General features: G+C 54.5%; 1 protein-coding gene across 1 annotated transcript in view; it reads right to left on the bottom strand.

The window, feature by feature from the left end:
* Lrp1 (low density lipoprotein receptor-related protein 1) overlaps positions 1 to 15,467 on the bottom strand; it is a 91,181-nt gene that overhangs the window by 14,060 nt on the left and 61,654 nt on the right. Inside the window, exons 42-62 of the mRNA XM_013020863.1 lie at positions 14,296 to 14,485; positions 9,948 to 10,152; positions 9,207 to 9,399; positions 8,048 to 8,173; positions 7,754 to 7,882; positions 7,402 to 7,521; positions 7,086 to 7,199; positions 6,666 to 6,815; positions 6,467 to 6,589; positions 6,023 to 6,139; positions 5,787 to 5,915; positions 5,384 to 5,506; positions 5,148 to 5,288; positions 4,872 to 5,062; positions 3,623 to 3,806; positions 3,386 to 3,471; positions 3,097 to 3,216; positions 2,427 to 2,614; positions 2,079 to 2,284; positions 1,401 to 1,589; positions 331 to 479 (exon numbers count right to left, since the gene is read on the bottom strand). Of these exons, the coding sequence (XP_012876317.1) occupies positions 331 to 479; positions 1,401 to 1,589; positions 2,079 to 2,284; positions 2,427 to 2,614; positions 3,097 to 3,216; positions 3,386 to 3,471; positions 3,623 to 3,806; positions 4,872 to 5,062; positions 5,148 to 5,288; positions 5,384 to 5,506; positions 5,787 to 5,915; positions 6,023 to 6,139; positions 6,467 to 6,589; positions 6,666 to 6,815; positions 7,086 to 7,199; positions 7,402 to 7,521; positions 7,754 to 7,882; positions 8,048 to 8,173; positions 9,207 to 9,399; positions 9,948 to 10,152; positions 14,296 to 14,485 (3,173 nt within the window). The remainder of the gene's footprint in view (positions 1 to 330; positions 480 to 1,400; positions 1,590 to 2,078; positions 2,285 to 2,426; positions 2,615 to 3,096; positions 3,217 to 3,385; positions 3,472 to 3,622; positions 3,807 to 4,871; positions 5,063 to 5,147; positions 5,289 to 5,383; positions 5,507 to 5,786; positions 5,916 to 6,022; positions 6,140 to 6,466; positions 6,590 to 6,665; positions 6,816 to 7,085; positions 7,200 to 7,401; positions 7,522 to 7,753; positions 7,883 to 8,047; positions 8,174 to 9,206; positions 9,400 to 9,947; positions 10,153 to 14,295; positions 14,486 to 15,467) is intronic.

Raw genomic sequence — 15,467 nt, 5'->3', positions numbered from 1 at the left:
TGGGTTAGGACATTTCAAGGAAATTTTTGGGGTAGGCAGAGCTGGATGGGAAAGGGGAGGCTGTGATGAAGGCTAGGCAAGAGGGTATCTGTGGGGAGTTGGGGCTTGGAGGATTGGTAGGTCACAGTTGGGGTGTAGAGGTGTCTGTGTGTAGTGGCAAGTGTATGAGTATTGCTGTGGGGAGACAAGAAGTAGGAGTGTTAGCATGGGAAATGATGTGTGGAGACGTTAGAGTGGGTGTTGGGGACCAAGAAGGATCGAGAGTACTGGTGTGAGGGGATCAAGGAGAAGGTACTGGCAAATGGGGGGGGGTGCAGCGGAGGGTCTCACCTGGCTTGCAGTGCAGTTGGACACACAGGTACGCCCATCACCACCCAGGTAGAAGTTGGTGGGGCAGGCACATTTGTGACCACCGCCAGGGGAGAGCAGGCACAGGTTGCTGCAGCCACCGTTGTTGACTTTGCAGGGGTGATTGGGCACTGCCAGGGAAAGAGTAGGTAAGGGGCATCTCACTGTGCCTGGCTTATGATTTGCTGGCTTCCAGCAGCGTGGGCAGAACTTGCTGAGAATGGTTTGTTTCCTTCCCTTCCCTTTCCTTCCCCTTTCTTTCTTTCTCTCTTTCTTTTTTTCTTTCTTTCTTTCCCTTCCCTCCTCCCCCCCCACCTCCCTTCCACCTTCCTTCTTTCTTTCTTCTTCCTTTTTTGTTGATGTGGGGCTTGAACTCAGACCTGGGCACTGTCCTTGAGCTCTTTTGCTCAAGACTAAGCTCTACCACTTTGAGCTACAACACCACTTTGGTTTTTCTGGTGGTTAATTGGAGATCTGAGTCTCATGGACTTCCCTGCCTGGGCGAGCTTCAGATCATTATATTCAGATCTCAGCCTGTTAAGTAGCTAGGATTACAGACATGAGCCACCGGCCCCGGCTGCTGGGAATGCTTTCTAATCTTCTGAAGGCTGCCTGGCCTCTCTATCCTGGACAGAGGGGACCCAATCCTGATTTTTCAGGGGAGTCAAAGTCTAAGGGAGGAGAGGACCCTATCCAAGCTTCAGGTGAGGCCTGAACTCACACCTTCTGACATCTGTGCCTTCCCTCAATATCCCCTGACTTCCTTCTGTGACCTGCCTCGGCCATTTATACCCAGACTTGCCCTTCTCTGGGCTCCCTAACTGGCTTCATGGCCTTGCTGCCAGGAGACTCCAGGTTGGACTTGGGCTGGGCTAATTATACTAGGTCTCTACCTTCTGGAATCTTATGGTGCCTAGCAATGATGCTTAGTCAATGCTGGGGAGAGGAAGAGCAGGAATTCCCACAGAGACTGCATCCTCATCCCTATTAACTCCCCACACACCCTGGGGACCATGGTGCTCACTCCACGGTGCCACTGCTCGCCCACTTACCATCTGGTTGGCGCAGGGCGTGGAAGACATGCAGGTCCATGGGCCGGTGCAGGGTGCTGATGAGGAGTGTCTTATTGGCCCCTGTGGTTTTGTGGGCTCGGTTGATGGATTTTGTCTCCCAGTCAGTCCAGTAGACATAGTCCTCAAACAGAGTCAGGGCAAAGATGTGTGGGATGTCTTGGCTCAGCACTGGAGGGCAGGAGACAGATACAGCGGCAGTTAGTACCAAGTGCCATTGGGATGACCTGCCTACTTGACTTCCTTAACTTCACCACTACCCTGAGAGGGGTGCATGAATAGCATTTTCAGATGGTTCGGGGGCTGCCCAAGGCCACACAGCTAACAAGAGGCCGGATGTCCAACAGCAAGTTCTTGCTCTACAATGATATTCAGTTCTTTTAAGTAGGGTGCATCTTGGTTCTGTGGCCCCAGGCCTCCTGCGTCCCCCTCCCCCCAGCCGTCACCCTGGATCTATCTTTGGCCTTCCTAGGGAGTTGGGTAGTGGCCTCAAGCCTTGACCGATGCAGGGGAAGCACCCAGGGTACTCTGAACTCCCATGCCCCGGGGCTTGGTATGCTTCTGTCATGGCCTCTTGTCCTAAAAACCTGATCCACTGTAACTTCAGACCTATGTCCCCTAAGCCCTTCCACACTGGGACAGCCTCAGTGGTATACTAACCAACATGGCGATTGGAGCCATCCAGGCTGGCAAATTCAATGTAGTCCTCACGGGCATCAGCCCAATAGATGCGCTCGGTGACATAGTCTAGAGTCAGGCCATTGGGCCACGTGATCTTTGTGTCTACAATGACACTGCGACCAGATCCATCCATGCCGATCCGGCCTATCAGGGAGTGGTCACCCCAGTCTGTCCAGTACAGGTACCTGGCAGTGGGGTGCACAGTGAGCCCCAAGAAATTTCATGACTGATGCCACCAGGAGCCGACAGAGAAGCTGGGCTCCGATGACTGAGGATACAACCTGCTTGCAGGGATTTCCCCCCACCCCCACCCCCTGGCCCACATACCCATTCTGCACATCCACCACCAGAGCTCTGGGCTCACGGAGACCAGAGCTGACCAGAACTGTTCGATAGGCCCCGTTGAGCTTGGACACCTCGATGGTATCTCGGCCTTTGTCACACCAGTACAGGTTGCCGCCCACCCAGTCCACAGCCAGCCCATCTGGGTTACTGAGGCCTGTCCGATGCAGCACCTATAGGTAGGGACAGGCAAAGAGGAGTCCTGGGTGGGATCTTCACCATCTCTCAGGTCCTGCTACCTCCCTTTCTCAGCCTTATTTGGAGAAAAATGGATGCCCAACCACGAAGTTGGTACAACCAGGTGTTCCAGAAAAGGGTCTCTGGACACTTTGGGCTACCTAAGCCACCTCTGTGGCCTGAAGCAGAGAGGTGAGACCTAAGGGGGACTATCTGATGACTTGGGGGGGGTCCTGGGGAGGCAGCAAGTGGGAGGGCCAGAGAAGTCTCCTTGTCCCTGTGTGTGGAGGAGGGAGAAGCTAGACAGAGCAGAATCCTACAGTGGCTCAGTGGCGAGGGGGATAAAGAGTTTCAGCAGGTAGGTGGGGACCAGGAATTACCTCACAGCAGGGAGCCGTTGGGGAAGGGGTGTGGGGTTGCATCTGTCCCTCCTCCCTCACCAGGTGTCAGCGAGACAGGGGCTGCTGCTGTGCCTCACCTGCACATTGCTTCCATTAAGGTGCATCCTCCGGATCATGCTGCCCTGGGTTGTTACGTCCGTCCAGTAAATCATCTGCTCTCGGTAGTCGAAGTCCAAGGCAACAGCGTTGTTCAGGCCCTGGATTTGGGGGTTAGGGGAATTGGAAGTCAGCTGGAAGCAGGGGCATATTTGCTTCTGGGGACAGATGTTGGTGGACCATGCTAGAAAGGCAGTAGGGCAAGACCATGGGCCCATACAGAGAATCTGGGGGCAGCATCAGGGGTAAGGAGGGCCTGGGCTTTGGTACCTGTTTAAGCAGTGTGTAATTGGAGCCATCCAGGTTGAGCTTGCGCAGGTAGTACCGGTTGGCAAAGATGAGAAAAGGTTCCTCATCTGGAAGCAGAGAATTCTGGCTCAGCTCCAGGCTGGGCACAGTGTAGCAGCCCTAGCTCACCCCACCTATCTTGAGCACTGTTGTTCCAGCCCACCCTGGGAAGTTCCCAGCTGCGTGGGCCATCTTGTACCCTCCGACCGCCTATCTCACCAGTCACAGCTTTGCAGCTGTGGGGGTCACCGCCGCGTGGGGCATAGCCCTCCACGCACAGACACTTGTAGCTGCCGTGGGTGTTGATGCAGAGCTGGCTGCAGGGGAAGGTGGTGCTGCACTCATCCACATCAGCACATGTTCGGCCGTCATCCTTCAGCCGGAAGCCAGGGCGGCAGCGACACTGTGGGCACAGGGATCCTAAGACTGGGGACGTGATAGGGGTTTGGGCCTTCCCTCCCTGGAGACTAGGGGCCAGGGGCTCTCTTGACTCACCTGACTATGGGGAGGCAGGCAGTACACAGGTACTGTGCTCACCCAACCAGCAGTGTACCCTTGTGTCCATGGGAACCACATGGTGATGGAAGTTGTGGCATTCAGAGTTTGATGTTCAGACTTCCCCCCGTCTCATGAGTGGTGCCAGACAGAGCTGTGCAGGCTTTCCTCAAAATGCTTTTTCTTTTTCTTTTCCCTTTCTTCCCTCTCCCTTTGCTTCCTTCCTTCCCTTTCTTGCACTGGTACTGGGGCTCGAACTTAGGGTCTCATGCTCCCATTATGCTTTTTCACTCAAGCCTGGCACTCTACCTCGTGAGCTAATCCTCCACTTACAGCTCTTTTGCTGATTCATTGGAGATAAGAATCTCATGGGCTTTTCTGTCTGGTCTGGCTTCAAACCTCAATCCTCAGATCTCAGTGTTCTGAGTAGCTAGGATTATAGGCATGAGACATCAGTGCCCAGCTCAATACACTATCTTCATGTGGTTATTATTCTACCTTGGAGGCTGCTTCCTCTCAAACCCCTCTGCAGATCCCCTCCTCCTCTTGCCCCTTTCTTAAGTTCAGAATGGGCTCAGGTCTTGGACCTCCTCTGGGAGACCTATAACTCACTTTCTTGGGGCTCAGATTGAGAGTCATCAGGATGGATTTAAAGAGTTGCTCTCCCTCCTGGCTGGGCCTCTCCCTTGAACGCCAGACCTGTAACTCTGCCTCCTTCACCTCCTCCCTCTCTACTCTCATAGCTCTGCCCTTATCTGTCAGCAAACCCTTCTAGATAGATGCAGAACCTAACCCGGCAGAGGCTGGTGTCTGTTTCCTGCTAGATCCCCAGAGTATGAGACACTGCCTAGCAGAGTAGGTGTTCCATAAAGGCTTGATGAATGAGTGAATAAGGGAATGAAGCAATGAGGGTGGAGCAAGGCACGTGGGCAGGGCTGTGGTATGGAAGCGCCCACCTCAAGGCCAGGCATACCTTGAAACCGATCTTGAGGTCCTCGCAGTCCTGGCTACAGCCACTGAGCTTGCGGCTGAGACACTCATTGACGTGGCAGCCACGCTCATCCGAGCCGTCCCCGCAGTCATCCTGGCCATTGCAGAGCAGCACCTCGGCCACGCAGCGCCCACTGCTGCACAGGAACTGCGAGGAGGCGTTGCACTTGTGCTCTGGGGAGGCAGGCGCAAGCAGGTCAGCAGGGTCACAGGCAGTCCGAGGGAAGGGGGAGAGAAGGGAGCGACCCTCGGGGCCCACCTGGGCTGGTGCAGTGTGGATTTTTGGGAGCCTCGTCGCTCTGGTCGTGGCAGTCATTCTCACCGTCACACTCCCACTGTCGAGAGCTCAGACACCGGCCATTAGCACAGCGGAACTCATTGGGGCCACAGGTTGGGTACTCTGGGGGCAGGAGGGATGGTGAGCTAGTTGTCCCCAACACCACCCAAACAGGACCAACAGCTGGGCCCCACCCCCCACTGCAGCCCCAGGCTCACCACACTCAGGGGACTCATCGGAGCCATCCGCACAGTCCCGGTCATGGTCACATACAAAGTGCTTGGGGATGCACTGGCGATTTTGGCACATGAACTCCCGATCATCGCAGGTGCTGTTGTACACTAGGGAAGCAGGTAGATGGCCCTCACCCTTGCCCTGCCCCTGCCTGGGCTACCAGTTGCTGAACATCTCCCTGCTCTCCTCCCACCCCAGTTAAGCCTCTTGGGGTTAAGACTTGGGACAGAATGGGCAGAGCACAACATGGGGAGTGTGGACAGCGGGACTGCAGCTCTGGCTCCGTGTAACTACCACTGTGAGTGACTTCCTCTCCTAGACCTTAGTCTGCAGAGCGAGACTGTGGCTGGCTGTTGCCTGTCACATCTCCCAGCCCTTGTCACTCACAGCAGCCGGCTGCAACGCTCTCATCAGCGCCGTCCGCACAATCCTTGTCACCATCACAGAGCCAGCGCTCCGGGACGCACACGTGGGTGCCCGGGCAGGGGAAGGAGGAGGGGCCGCACGTCTTCCCTTCTGTGGAGGGAACAGGGAGCCACTGAGGGTCTGTGGTGGCAGGGTGCATCTAGGGGGATGCCCCTTTCTGGAACACCTCCCCCAGCCTGTCCCTGGCCACCCCTCACCACAATGAGCCGCCTCATCGGAGCCATCTCCGCAGTCATCACTGCCGTCACACAGCCACTGCTTAGAGATACAGCGATGGTTCTGGCACTCAAACTGGGCCTCTGAACAGAACTTGTCTGAGGAAATCAGAAGATTCGGTCAGATGGTAGGGGTGAGGTGAGTGGCCAGATGCTCAGTTGGACAGGGCAATGCCACGGGAAGGACACTTGAGACATGTATGGCATCCCTGGGAAGGGGAGGCCTCAGCAGGAGCTGGAGAAATAGCCTGTTTCTGGGTCTGAGAGCATGGGGCATGATGGAGGGCTTTGGGTGCCCTTCTCCACAGAGGGTGATCCCAGGAAGACTGCAGTGGAGCCTGGATAGGGTCTTGGGGTTAGGGTGAAGCCCCTGGCTATAGGAGTTCTGGGCTTTAGTTTGGCAAGCCGGGTGCTCTGGCTACTCACTGCAGTGGGACTCATCCTCGCCGTGTTCACAGTCATCCTCCTTGTCACACGTCCAGCTCATGGGGATGCAGCGCCCACTGGGGCAGGCAAAGTAATTGAGGGGGCATCGGGGGCGCTTGACACCTGAGGAACGATGGCAGTGTGAGGGTGCTGCCAGCCTGGGAGCCTGCCACCCACCAGGCAGCTGCTCCTGGCTGACCTGGGCAGTCTCGCTCATCGCTGTAGTCCCCACAGTCATTGGCACCATCGCACACCCAGCTGGGGGCATAGCAGAGGGAGGTCCGCTCGCAGGGCTGGAAGAGCACACCTTTCACACCCAGGCGGAAGTAGCTGCTGCAGTCAGTGGCACCTGGTGGAGGGTGGAGTGTGTGTATGGGTGCAAATCTTAAAATGCCCTCCTTCCACATGTAGCTGCTGGCCCCAGGGTGCCCTTCAGAGGGGGTACTATCCAGGCTCATTGCCTCCTTCCCTGAATCCCAGGGAAGCCCAGACACAGGAGAGGAACAGAGGCAAGGAAGGCTGAGAGGACATAGGGGTGGGAGCAGAATGGTTTGAAACTGGAGAGGCAAAGGAGGGCCGGAGGCTAAGGATGGAGGAGGCTGTACAGTGCACCACTCACTGCAGTTCATCTCGTCCGAGGCGTCCTCACAATCCACAAACTGGTTGCAGCGGCTGGAATTTCCAATGCAGGTCCCACCCCGGCAGCGGAATTCTCCCACAGCACAGGCCGTCTCTAGAACAGTGTCCACCAGTACCATCAGATCAGAGCCCCTCTAAGGGGGGGGGGCCCAAGACAGAGCTCCTATCTTCAAAGTGCCCTCAACAAGATGCCCTGAGCTTGGGGAGAGAAGCTCAGCCAGAAGGAGGGTGGGGTGGAGGCTGAGGATCCAATGGGGATGAGGCCTGAGGTCAGGGCCCGGGAGCGCCCCACTCACTGTTGCAGGGAATCTCGTCAGAGCCATCCCCACAGTCGTCTATGCCATTGCACCACAGCATGTTGGACACACAGCGCCCATTGTTGCACTGGCGGAAAGTCTTCTTGCAGCGGCGCGAATCTGCAAGGGAAGAGAGGTCACCGTAGGGGTTTCCTTGGACGGCCCTCATCATAGATGTGTTTAGTGTCCCACGAAGGGCCTGGTTCAGGCTAACAGTGATTCTGCCTTTCTCCAGACTCCCAGAACTCCTCAGGCCAAGGGACTGAGTTTCCTGGGGTCAGGGACTCGGGGAAGAAGACCTGGGTGGACTCTGGGGCAGGTAGAGGAGGGACCGCAGAGGTGGGTGCCTTACTGCAGTAGGATGGCTTCTCATCGGACTTGTCCTTGCAGTGGGAGACACCGTCACAGGTGAGGCTGAAGCTGATGCACTCGCCGTTAGCACACTCGAACTCATCTTGTGCGCGGCAGGAGGAGTTCACAGCTAAGGAAGGAGTGAGGCTTCATAAGCCAGAGCCCGGCCATTGCTAGTTTCTCCTTGGCAAAAAGCTTAGGGGTCTGGGATGGAGGGTCATGGAGGAGAAGGTCCTCTGTTGTGCAGAAGTCCCCCAGGATCCTCTCTCCCAGCCCGTTCTCATAATACCCTCACCTCGGCAGGTGAAATCCTCCTGAAGGATTCGGCCACCTCGGCAGGAGCAGTTGACATGGCCTTGGTGGGTGAGCAGGCACAGGTCCTGGCAGCCCCCATTATTGACACGGCAAGGGGAGAGTTCACCTAAGCAGGAATGGGGTAACCACAGGCTGCAGAGTGAACACTGCTGCGGCACTCACACCCAAGCCACCCACCCAGCCCCCGGAGCCTCTACACAGCCCCAGGAGGCAGTAGGGAGGGCAGGGACTGGGTGCGAGGGGTGCTGAGATTGATGTATATGCTCATAGGTGGGGCACTAAGGGCTTTGAGATGGACCTCGAGCTAATTCTAGTGCAAGAAGCCTGGTAGTCCTGGGGCATGTACAAAGAATAGGGAAGAGGCTTGGGAAAGGCATGGATCCATGGATGTGGGTGGTTGTCTTGTGAAGGCCGAGCAAGGGCATGGGCAAAGCCTGGCATGCCTGAGTGTCACAGGGCTATGTGGAAGGAACAATCAGGATACATATGAGCATACCAAGGATGCAGATGGGTGTCTAGGGGTCACATGACCCAGGCAAGTGCCAAGGTAAGTATGTGCATAGACTTTTTAAAATTTTTTTATTTTATTTGTTTGGGTCCGGTCATGGGTCCTGAACTCTGGGCCTGGGCACTATCCCTCAGCTCTTCATATCAAAGTGAGTGCTCTACCACTTGAGCCACAGCGCCACTTCCGGCTTTTTTCTTTTTTGCTTATGTGGTGCTGAGGAATCGAACCCAGGGCCTCGAGCATGCAAGGCAAGCGCTCTACCACTGAGCCACCTTCCCAGCCCTTTTTTTTTTTTTTTTAAATAGTACTGGGGATTGAATTCTGGGCCTTACACTTACTAGACAGATATTTTACCACTTGAGCCATGCCTCCAGCCCTTTTTGCTTTTAGCTTATTTTCCAGTTAAGGTCTGGCTTTTGCTCAGGGCTGACCATGCCCAGCTTGCAGAGCTGTTTCGAGGGGGAGCTGAAGTAGAGGAGTATCAGTCAAGTGTTCTGTAGTTTTTAGTAATAAAGATGTCTCCAGGTGTGTCTCCAAGGGAGGGCTGCAGTATGTGTATATGTGTGGATTCATGGATGCATGTTGTGTGTGTCTGTGCACATGCAGGCACAGTGGCTGTGGCTACACTCACAGCTGTTGGTGTCATTGGCCACAGCGATGATGCCCATAGGCTGCTGGGGGATGTCCACGCGCAGTAGCTTCATGTCACTGCCCACATACTTATTGGCTCGCTGCACTGCCCGCCGCACCCAGTCAGTCCAGAAGATATGCTCTCCATACACAGCCAGTCCAAAGGGGTGGACTGGCTCAGACTTCAGGATCACCTGCAGAGAGCACAGCATTGCTGTCCCTGAGCAGTGTGGGCCTCCCTCCTGACGCCACCATTGCAGCTTGCAGCAGGGGTGAGGGGGGAGTGGGAAGTCGCAGAATAGGAAGGATGCCCAGATAGGCATTGCCACTCCTCCTGCCTCAGCGATGAGGGAACCAGTCCCAATGGGGCCCAGGACCAGAACCTGGGTGGGACTTCATCTCCTAGCTTGTATGTGTATGTCTGTCTGTCCTGGGGCTTGAACTTAGTGCCTAGACACTGTCCCTGGACATGGCTAGAACTTGACCACTTGAGCCACAGATCTGCTTCCAGCTTTTTTGGGAGTGAATTGGAAACAAGTCTCAAGGACTTTCCTGGCTGGGATGGCTTCAAACTGCAATCCTCAGACCTCAGCCTCCTGAGTAGCTAGGATTATAGACATGAGCCATCAGTGCTTGGCATCCCAGCGTTTCTTGCCATGCCTCAGGCCTCCCCTTCTGGTGCTCAGTGCTGGTCCTGCCTTTCCTCACACTGCCTTCCTGCCCAACAGCCCGGCCGACTCACATAGCGATGGGAGCCGTCGTACTCGCATCGCTCAATCTTGTCCAGGGTGGCATCGGAGAAGTAGAGCTTCTCGGCACGGTGGTCGATGGCCAGGCCGTTGGGCGTGCGGATGTCCTTCTCGATGAGTGTCAGGACGTTGGCTCCAGACAGGGCTGCCCGCATGATGCTCGGGTGCTGCTCATTCCAGTTGGTCCAAAACATCAGGCTGGGGAAGAGGCATGCGGGGATCAGGAGTCAAAGTCAGAGGGTCCACCCTGGAGTGCATGGGCCAGCGTTGTAGACAGCAAGAAGCCAAGGGTGGGCCCAGGGGGTGCACCAGACCCCCAACACCTGGCAAACCTCGGAGCCATCTAAGCCAACACAGCATCAATGCCACTAGACACACAAAGGTCACACATCACAGGGCCAGCTCTGATTTACTGTGGTATATGTGTGCACACATGCATATAGCAAAATGCCCACCTATCTTGGCTGAGAGTGACAGGCTGTGGAGCTAAGTGAGTCAGGTTCTTGAATTCTAGTCCCAGCTTTACTACTTACTAGCTACTTAGGCAACTTACTTAACCACCCATATCTGCTTTCTCTTCTGTGAAATAGGAATCATATACCTGCCTCACAGTCTCACAGTGTGGTTGAGAAAATTAAATGGTTGTTCTTTTTTTTTTAGCCTGGGGTTTGAACTTGAGGCCTTGTGCTTGCTAGGCTGGTACCCACCCTACCTCTTGAGCCATGCCTCCATTCCTGCTTTGTGCTTGTTGTTTTGGAGATGGAGTCTCAAAGACTTTTCTGCCCAGGCTAGCTTTGAATGGAGATCCTCTGAATCTCAGTCTCCTGAGTGGTTAGGATTATAGACATGAACCAATGTTGCTTAGTATAGTGGCTCACATATGTATTTCACAAGAAAGAGGCAGGAGGAGTCAGAAGCCACCTTGGGCAAGTTAGAGATCCTATCTTAAAAAACAAAATACACAAACAAAAGGATGGAGGACTTGGCTCAAGTTGCAGAGTGCTTGCTCAACAAACACAAGGTTCTGGTTCAATCTCCAGTACCACACATACACACAAAAGAAATAAGTTTATATACGGCTCAATAACATTGTAAGCACTGTATAAATATTTTCCATGGATTTTGTCCTAACTGTTCTCTCTTCTTGGCACTGAGGCTGTTTTCCTTTTTTTTTTCCCCTTAAACCACCCAGAAAACCCTGTTGGGAGGTGAGTGATACTTATTTCTTGTATACACATGGATCCTACCCTCAAGAAGCCCTCTAGAGGGGTTGGGAAGGTGGCTCAGTGGTAGAGTGCTTGCCTTGAATGCATGAGGCTCTGGGTTCGACTCCTCAGCACCACATAAGCAGAAAAAGCTGGAAGTGGCACTGTGGCTCAAGTGACAGAGAGCTAACCTTGAGCTGAAGCTCAAGGACAGCACCCAGGCCCACAGTTCAGGCTTCACAATCGCCCCCCCCCCAAAAAAAGTCCTCTAGAGCTGGGGGCCAATTGCTCATGCCTGTAACTAGCTAATTGGGAGGCTGAGATCTGAGAATTTCAGTCTGAAGCATGAGATTCTTCTCTCTAACTACCAAAAAGCTGGAAGTGGAGCTGTGGCTCCACTGGTAGAGTACCAATCTTAAGAAAGCTAAGTAAGGGATAGTGTCCAGGCCCTGAGTTCAAGCTCCAATATCAACACATAAGCATGCATGCGTGCACATGCACTCGTGCACGCGCGCACGTGCACATGCACTCACACGCACACGTGCACACACACACACACACATCTTCAAGAATCACCTTCTCTCTAATTTAAGACCTTTATGACTTGTGATTTGAACCCCAGCCCTGTGTCTTGCCAGATCTGACTGTATATACTTCCTCTGGGTAAAAAGGCCCCAGGCATGCCATGCTACTCTTGGGGTGGTGACTCTTGAAACCGATGGGGAGACCGCAGGGTCTGTCAAGCAGGACACAATGGCAGTGCAGACATCAGGCCTTAGGTCCATCCACTATTGGATGGTGAGCCCTGTTCCCTGAATGTCACACTGGGGTGGGGCAGGCCAGGGCAGCCAGTGCTTTCTAGAGCTCTCCACACAACACTTCCCACAAGCTGGAGTTCGAGAAGCCCTGAAGAGCATGGGATTGGCTCCTTTCTGGTAGGACCCACGCCCGCCCTCTGCAGCATTTGCAGCCTATTTTGCCCAAAGCTCTCCAGGCTTCTTTCCCCCACCCCAAGCCTCCCCATCACAGGTGAATGATCGCCTGCTTCTGCTAGGCCCTCATCCCTGAGGAAGATGATGGTTGCTCTTGAGCATCTGAACAGACATGAGGAGGAAGGTTCTAGATGCTGGTGGAATCAGGAGGTGAATTTGGGGGGACGTGGAGTGACATTCCCCCTGCCCACCAACTTGCATGGGAGAAAATGGGGAGTTAGGTACTACAGTCCTCTTTTTTTGGGGGGGAAGGGGGGGCCTGGGCCTGGGCACTGTCCCTGAGCTTCTTTTGCTCAAGGCTAGCACTCTACCACTTGAGCCACAGTGTCACTTTGGGCTTTTTCTGTGTATGTTGTACTAAGGAATTGAACCCAGGGCCTCAGGCATGCAAGGCAAGCACTCTACCACTGAGCCACCTTCCCAGCCCACAGTCTTCTTTCTTGACTCGGAAGACTGGACTTGCTTGCTGGTCCCCACCAGGGACTTGCACTGCCTCTGGTCCTGCCCAGCTCCCACTCGCAGCAGCTTCCCGTGACTGAGTAACTGCACCCGGAAAGATGGCGCTGATGGTCTTACCAGCTCTGAGGCTGGTAAGACCGCTCTATGGGGAGGGAGGGTGGAGGAAAGAATGTGTTTCTGGGCCAGGTGGTTGGCAGCCAGGAACACAGTGGACTTTCTGTCTGAGTTCTTCAGGGCCAACAGCATCCCTATGGCCAGTCTGGAGTAGGTCAGGAGGAAGTGGGGCCCTCTGCACCTCTATGTGGGCCACACTGGCTCCTTCCAACTCCCCAAAGTGCCGCCTGTTCCTTCTGACTGAGGAAGGCTGCCCAGACATTCCCACTCTCTCCTTGGGTACCCTGGGCCCCGCCCTGGTGTCAGCACCCTCTAGTCACCCCCTCAGAGAACCTGGCGAGGTTCCAGCAGGGCAGGTCCTCTGCCCAGTCACGTAGCTTCCTGGGCCCCACCCTGAATAGAAGCACATAGGCTGGGGGGCAGGGCCCCATGCTCCGGTTCCTTACTGGATTCTTGGCACATCTGTGATATCAGAAGCCACTTGCTGATGAACAATGCCACTGGCCCTGGGGAAGTCCTGTCCTTGGTCCAGAGGAAGTAGGAAGTGGGGGTGGAGGGACAACCAGCCTAACCTTCCACAGAGGTTCGAGGCTGTTAAGGACACCATTGGGCCACCCCAAACAGGTGATGTTATCAAGGGTCATGGCAGGGAACAAGAAAGAGGAAACAGAAGGCCCTTGTGCCAAGCTGGCTGGGCCTGCCAGGCTGGATTAGAGCCGGACTGGAGTTACAGTTGCGTGAGGAATCTGGGTTCAGCGCTCATGGTTTCTATGTAGCAGCTTTCGGGTTTGTTTGTCCTTTAGTTTCCTAGTAAGGCTTTTTGAGAACATTCCAAATACTGCTGAATCAGGGGGGAAAAGTGTTGCTCACACACAGGCCAGGATTGCTATGGCGAAGGGGTGGCTTCCCCCACAAGAACACAAGCCAGGCGCAGAGTAGGTGGACCCCTGGAGCTGGGGAACAGCACTGCACTGGGGTTGTTTTCTTCCTGGCTTGGACACTGGACGTGTTTGTGACCTGGCCCCAGCTCCCCAGCCACCCACATGGGCCCTGCCCATGGCAGGGGAGGGGTTGCTTTGCGGGCCTTACTCGGCCTTCTCTCCCCAGACTGGCTCAAAGTCCTCCTATCTGGACAGCTCTACCTTGTTTTTCCCATACACAATGCCACTCAGTCACTCTGATGGCCCCAAGCCACTGCCACTGGTCCCAGGAAGATGAACTCTCTGCCCAAGCCAGGGGGATTGGGGGCCTGGACCAAAGCTTTCCACATGCCTGGCTCACTCAGTGGTCTTTGCCTGAGGCTTTGAGTTTCAGGACCACAAAGGACTGATGCTGTGCCTTGAGCACTGGTGTTGGAGGAATGAATCAATTGCAAAGCCAGAAGCATCCTCCACAGTCCCAACCCTTCCTATAGTCTTGGCATCTGAACTATTATCCTCCTGCTATATCACCACAGGCTCGGAGAGGTTATACAGCTCACCTGAGGCCACACAGCAAGGAAGATCCCTAGGGCAATTTCTGCCTCCCTCCTCCCAGCCCCTGTGTCCCCACTCCTGAGGCTGAAGGCTCACTTTTGGCATTCATCCAGCACAAAGGCCCGAGGGTGGTCGTCTCCAGACATGGTGATGACAGTCTCCCGCTCGAAGGCCCCTGGGCGGGTCTGATCCACTGTGTGGCGGGTGATGGTGGATGTCGTGTAGCTTGTCCAATAAAGAGTGTCCCAGCCTCGGTGATAGGCCAGCCCTTCCACAGAGCCCACGTCTGTGAAGAGATAGCCACAGCTACAGCTCAGGAGGGGGCCAAAGAACAGAGCCGGGGATAGCCTGGCGGAAGCTAAGGGGTACATCCTGGGGCGCCTGTTCCTGTGACAGGAAGCAGAAGTGTGAGGTGTGGGAGTTTGTAGAGTCCAGTAGAGTCTACCACTTAAGGCCACAGCTTTTGTTGTTTTGTTTTTTAGGGGCTGGAGATGGAACCCAGGGCCTTACACAGATTAAATGCATGCTTTACCACCCAGCTCCACTCTTAGCCCAGGCTAGCTTTTAACTCCCATTCCTTCTGTCTCAGCTGCCAGAGTTCTGTCCACCATACCAGGTGGACACTGGTTTGGGGAAGACCTCATACCTCTCCCTTGGCATTTGAGGGGAAGAAAAGGTGGTGCTCTCCCACTTCAGCTATGCCTCCAGTTCCGGTTCTTTTCTGCTTAAGTGGAAGAGTCTTATAGATTGGTCTGTTTAGGCAGACTTCATACTGAATAGCCAGGATGATAGGCATGAGTAACTAGCATCCAGCTCTTATCCCCTTTTTTACTTGAGTTATTTTTCAGATAGGGTCTTGCATTTTCCCTGATGCTAGCCTCAGACCTCAATCCTCCAGCCTCCCGTGTAACTGGGATCACAGGCACACCACCACACAAACTTGTATGTCGAGACAAGTGGCTGGAATTACAGGTCTGAGTCACCATACTCAGCACGATAGACACATGGACAAGATTTTGTAGGCCAGAAAATGTCCCAGAGGAAGCTGAATGGACAAGTGTGGATTTGTTTCTTTGTTTCTGCTGAATATGCAGAACCTAGTTCAATGCTTGGTGGGTCTGCAGACCAGCTGAATAAAGAAGAAAGAGCAAATGAGTCAAGGCCCTGGGCTGGCCAGGCTGAACTGAAGCACACATAGTTGGGCAATCAAAAGTTTCCAAAGAGGCTGGGTGCTGGTGGTTCACATCTGTAATCCCAGCTACTCAGTA

This window comes from Dipodomys ordii, unplaced genomic scaffold (assembly GCF_000151885.1).
Source record: "Dipodomys ordii isolate 6190 unplaced genomic scaffold, Dord_2.0 Scaffold3, whole genome shotgun sequence".
In the NCBI taxonomy this organism is placed as follows: Eukaryota; Metazoa; Chordata; class Mammalia; order Rodentia; family Heteromyidae; genus Dipodomys; species Dipodomys ordii.
This window is presented reverse-complemented; position numbering and strand designations above follow the sequence as displayed.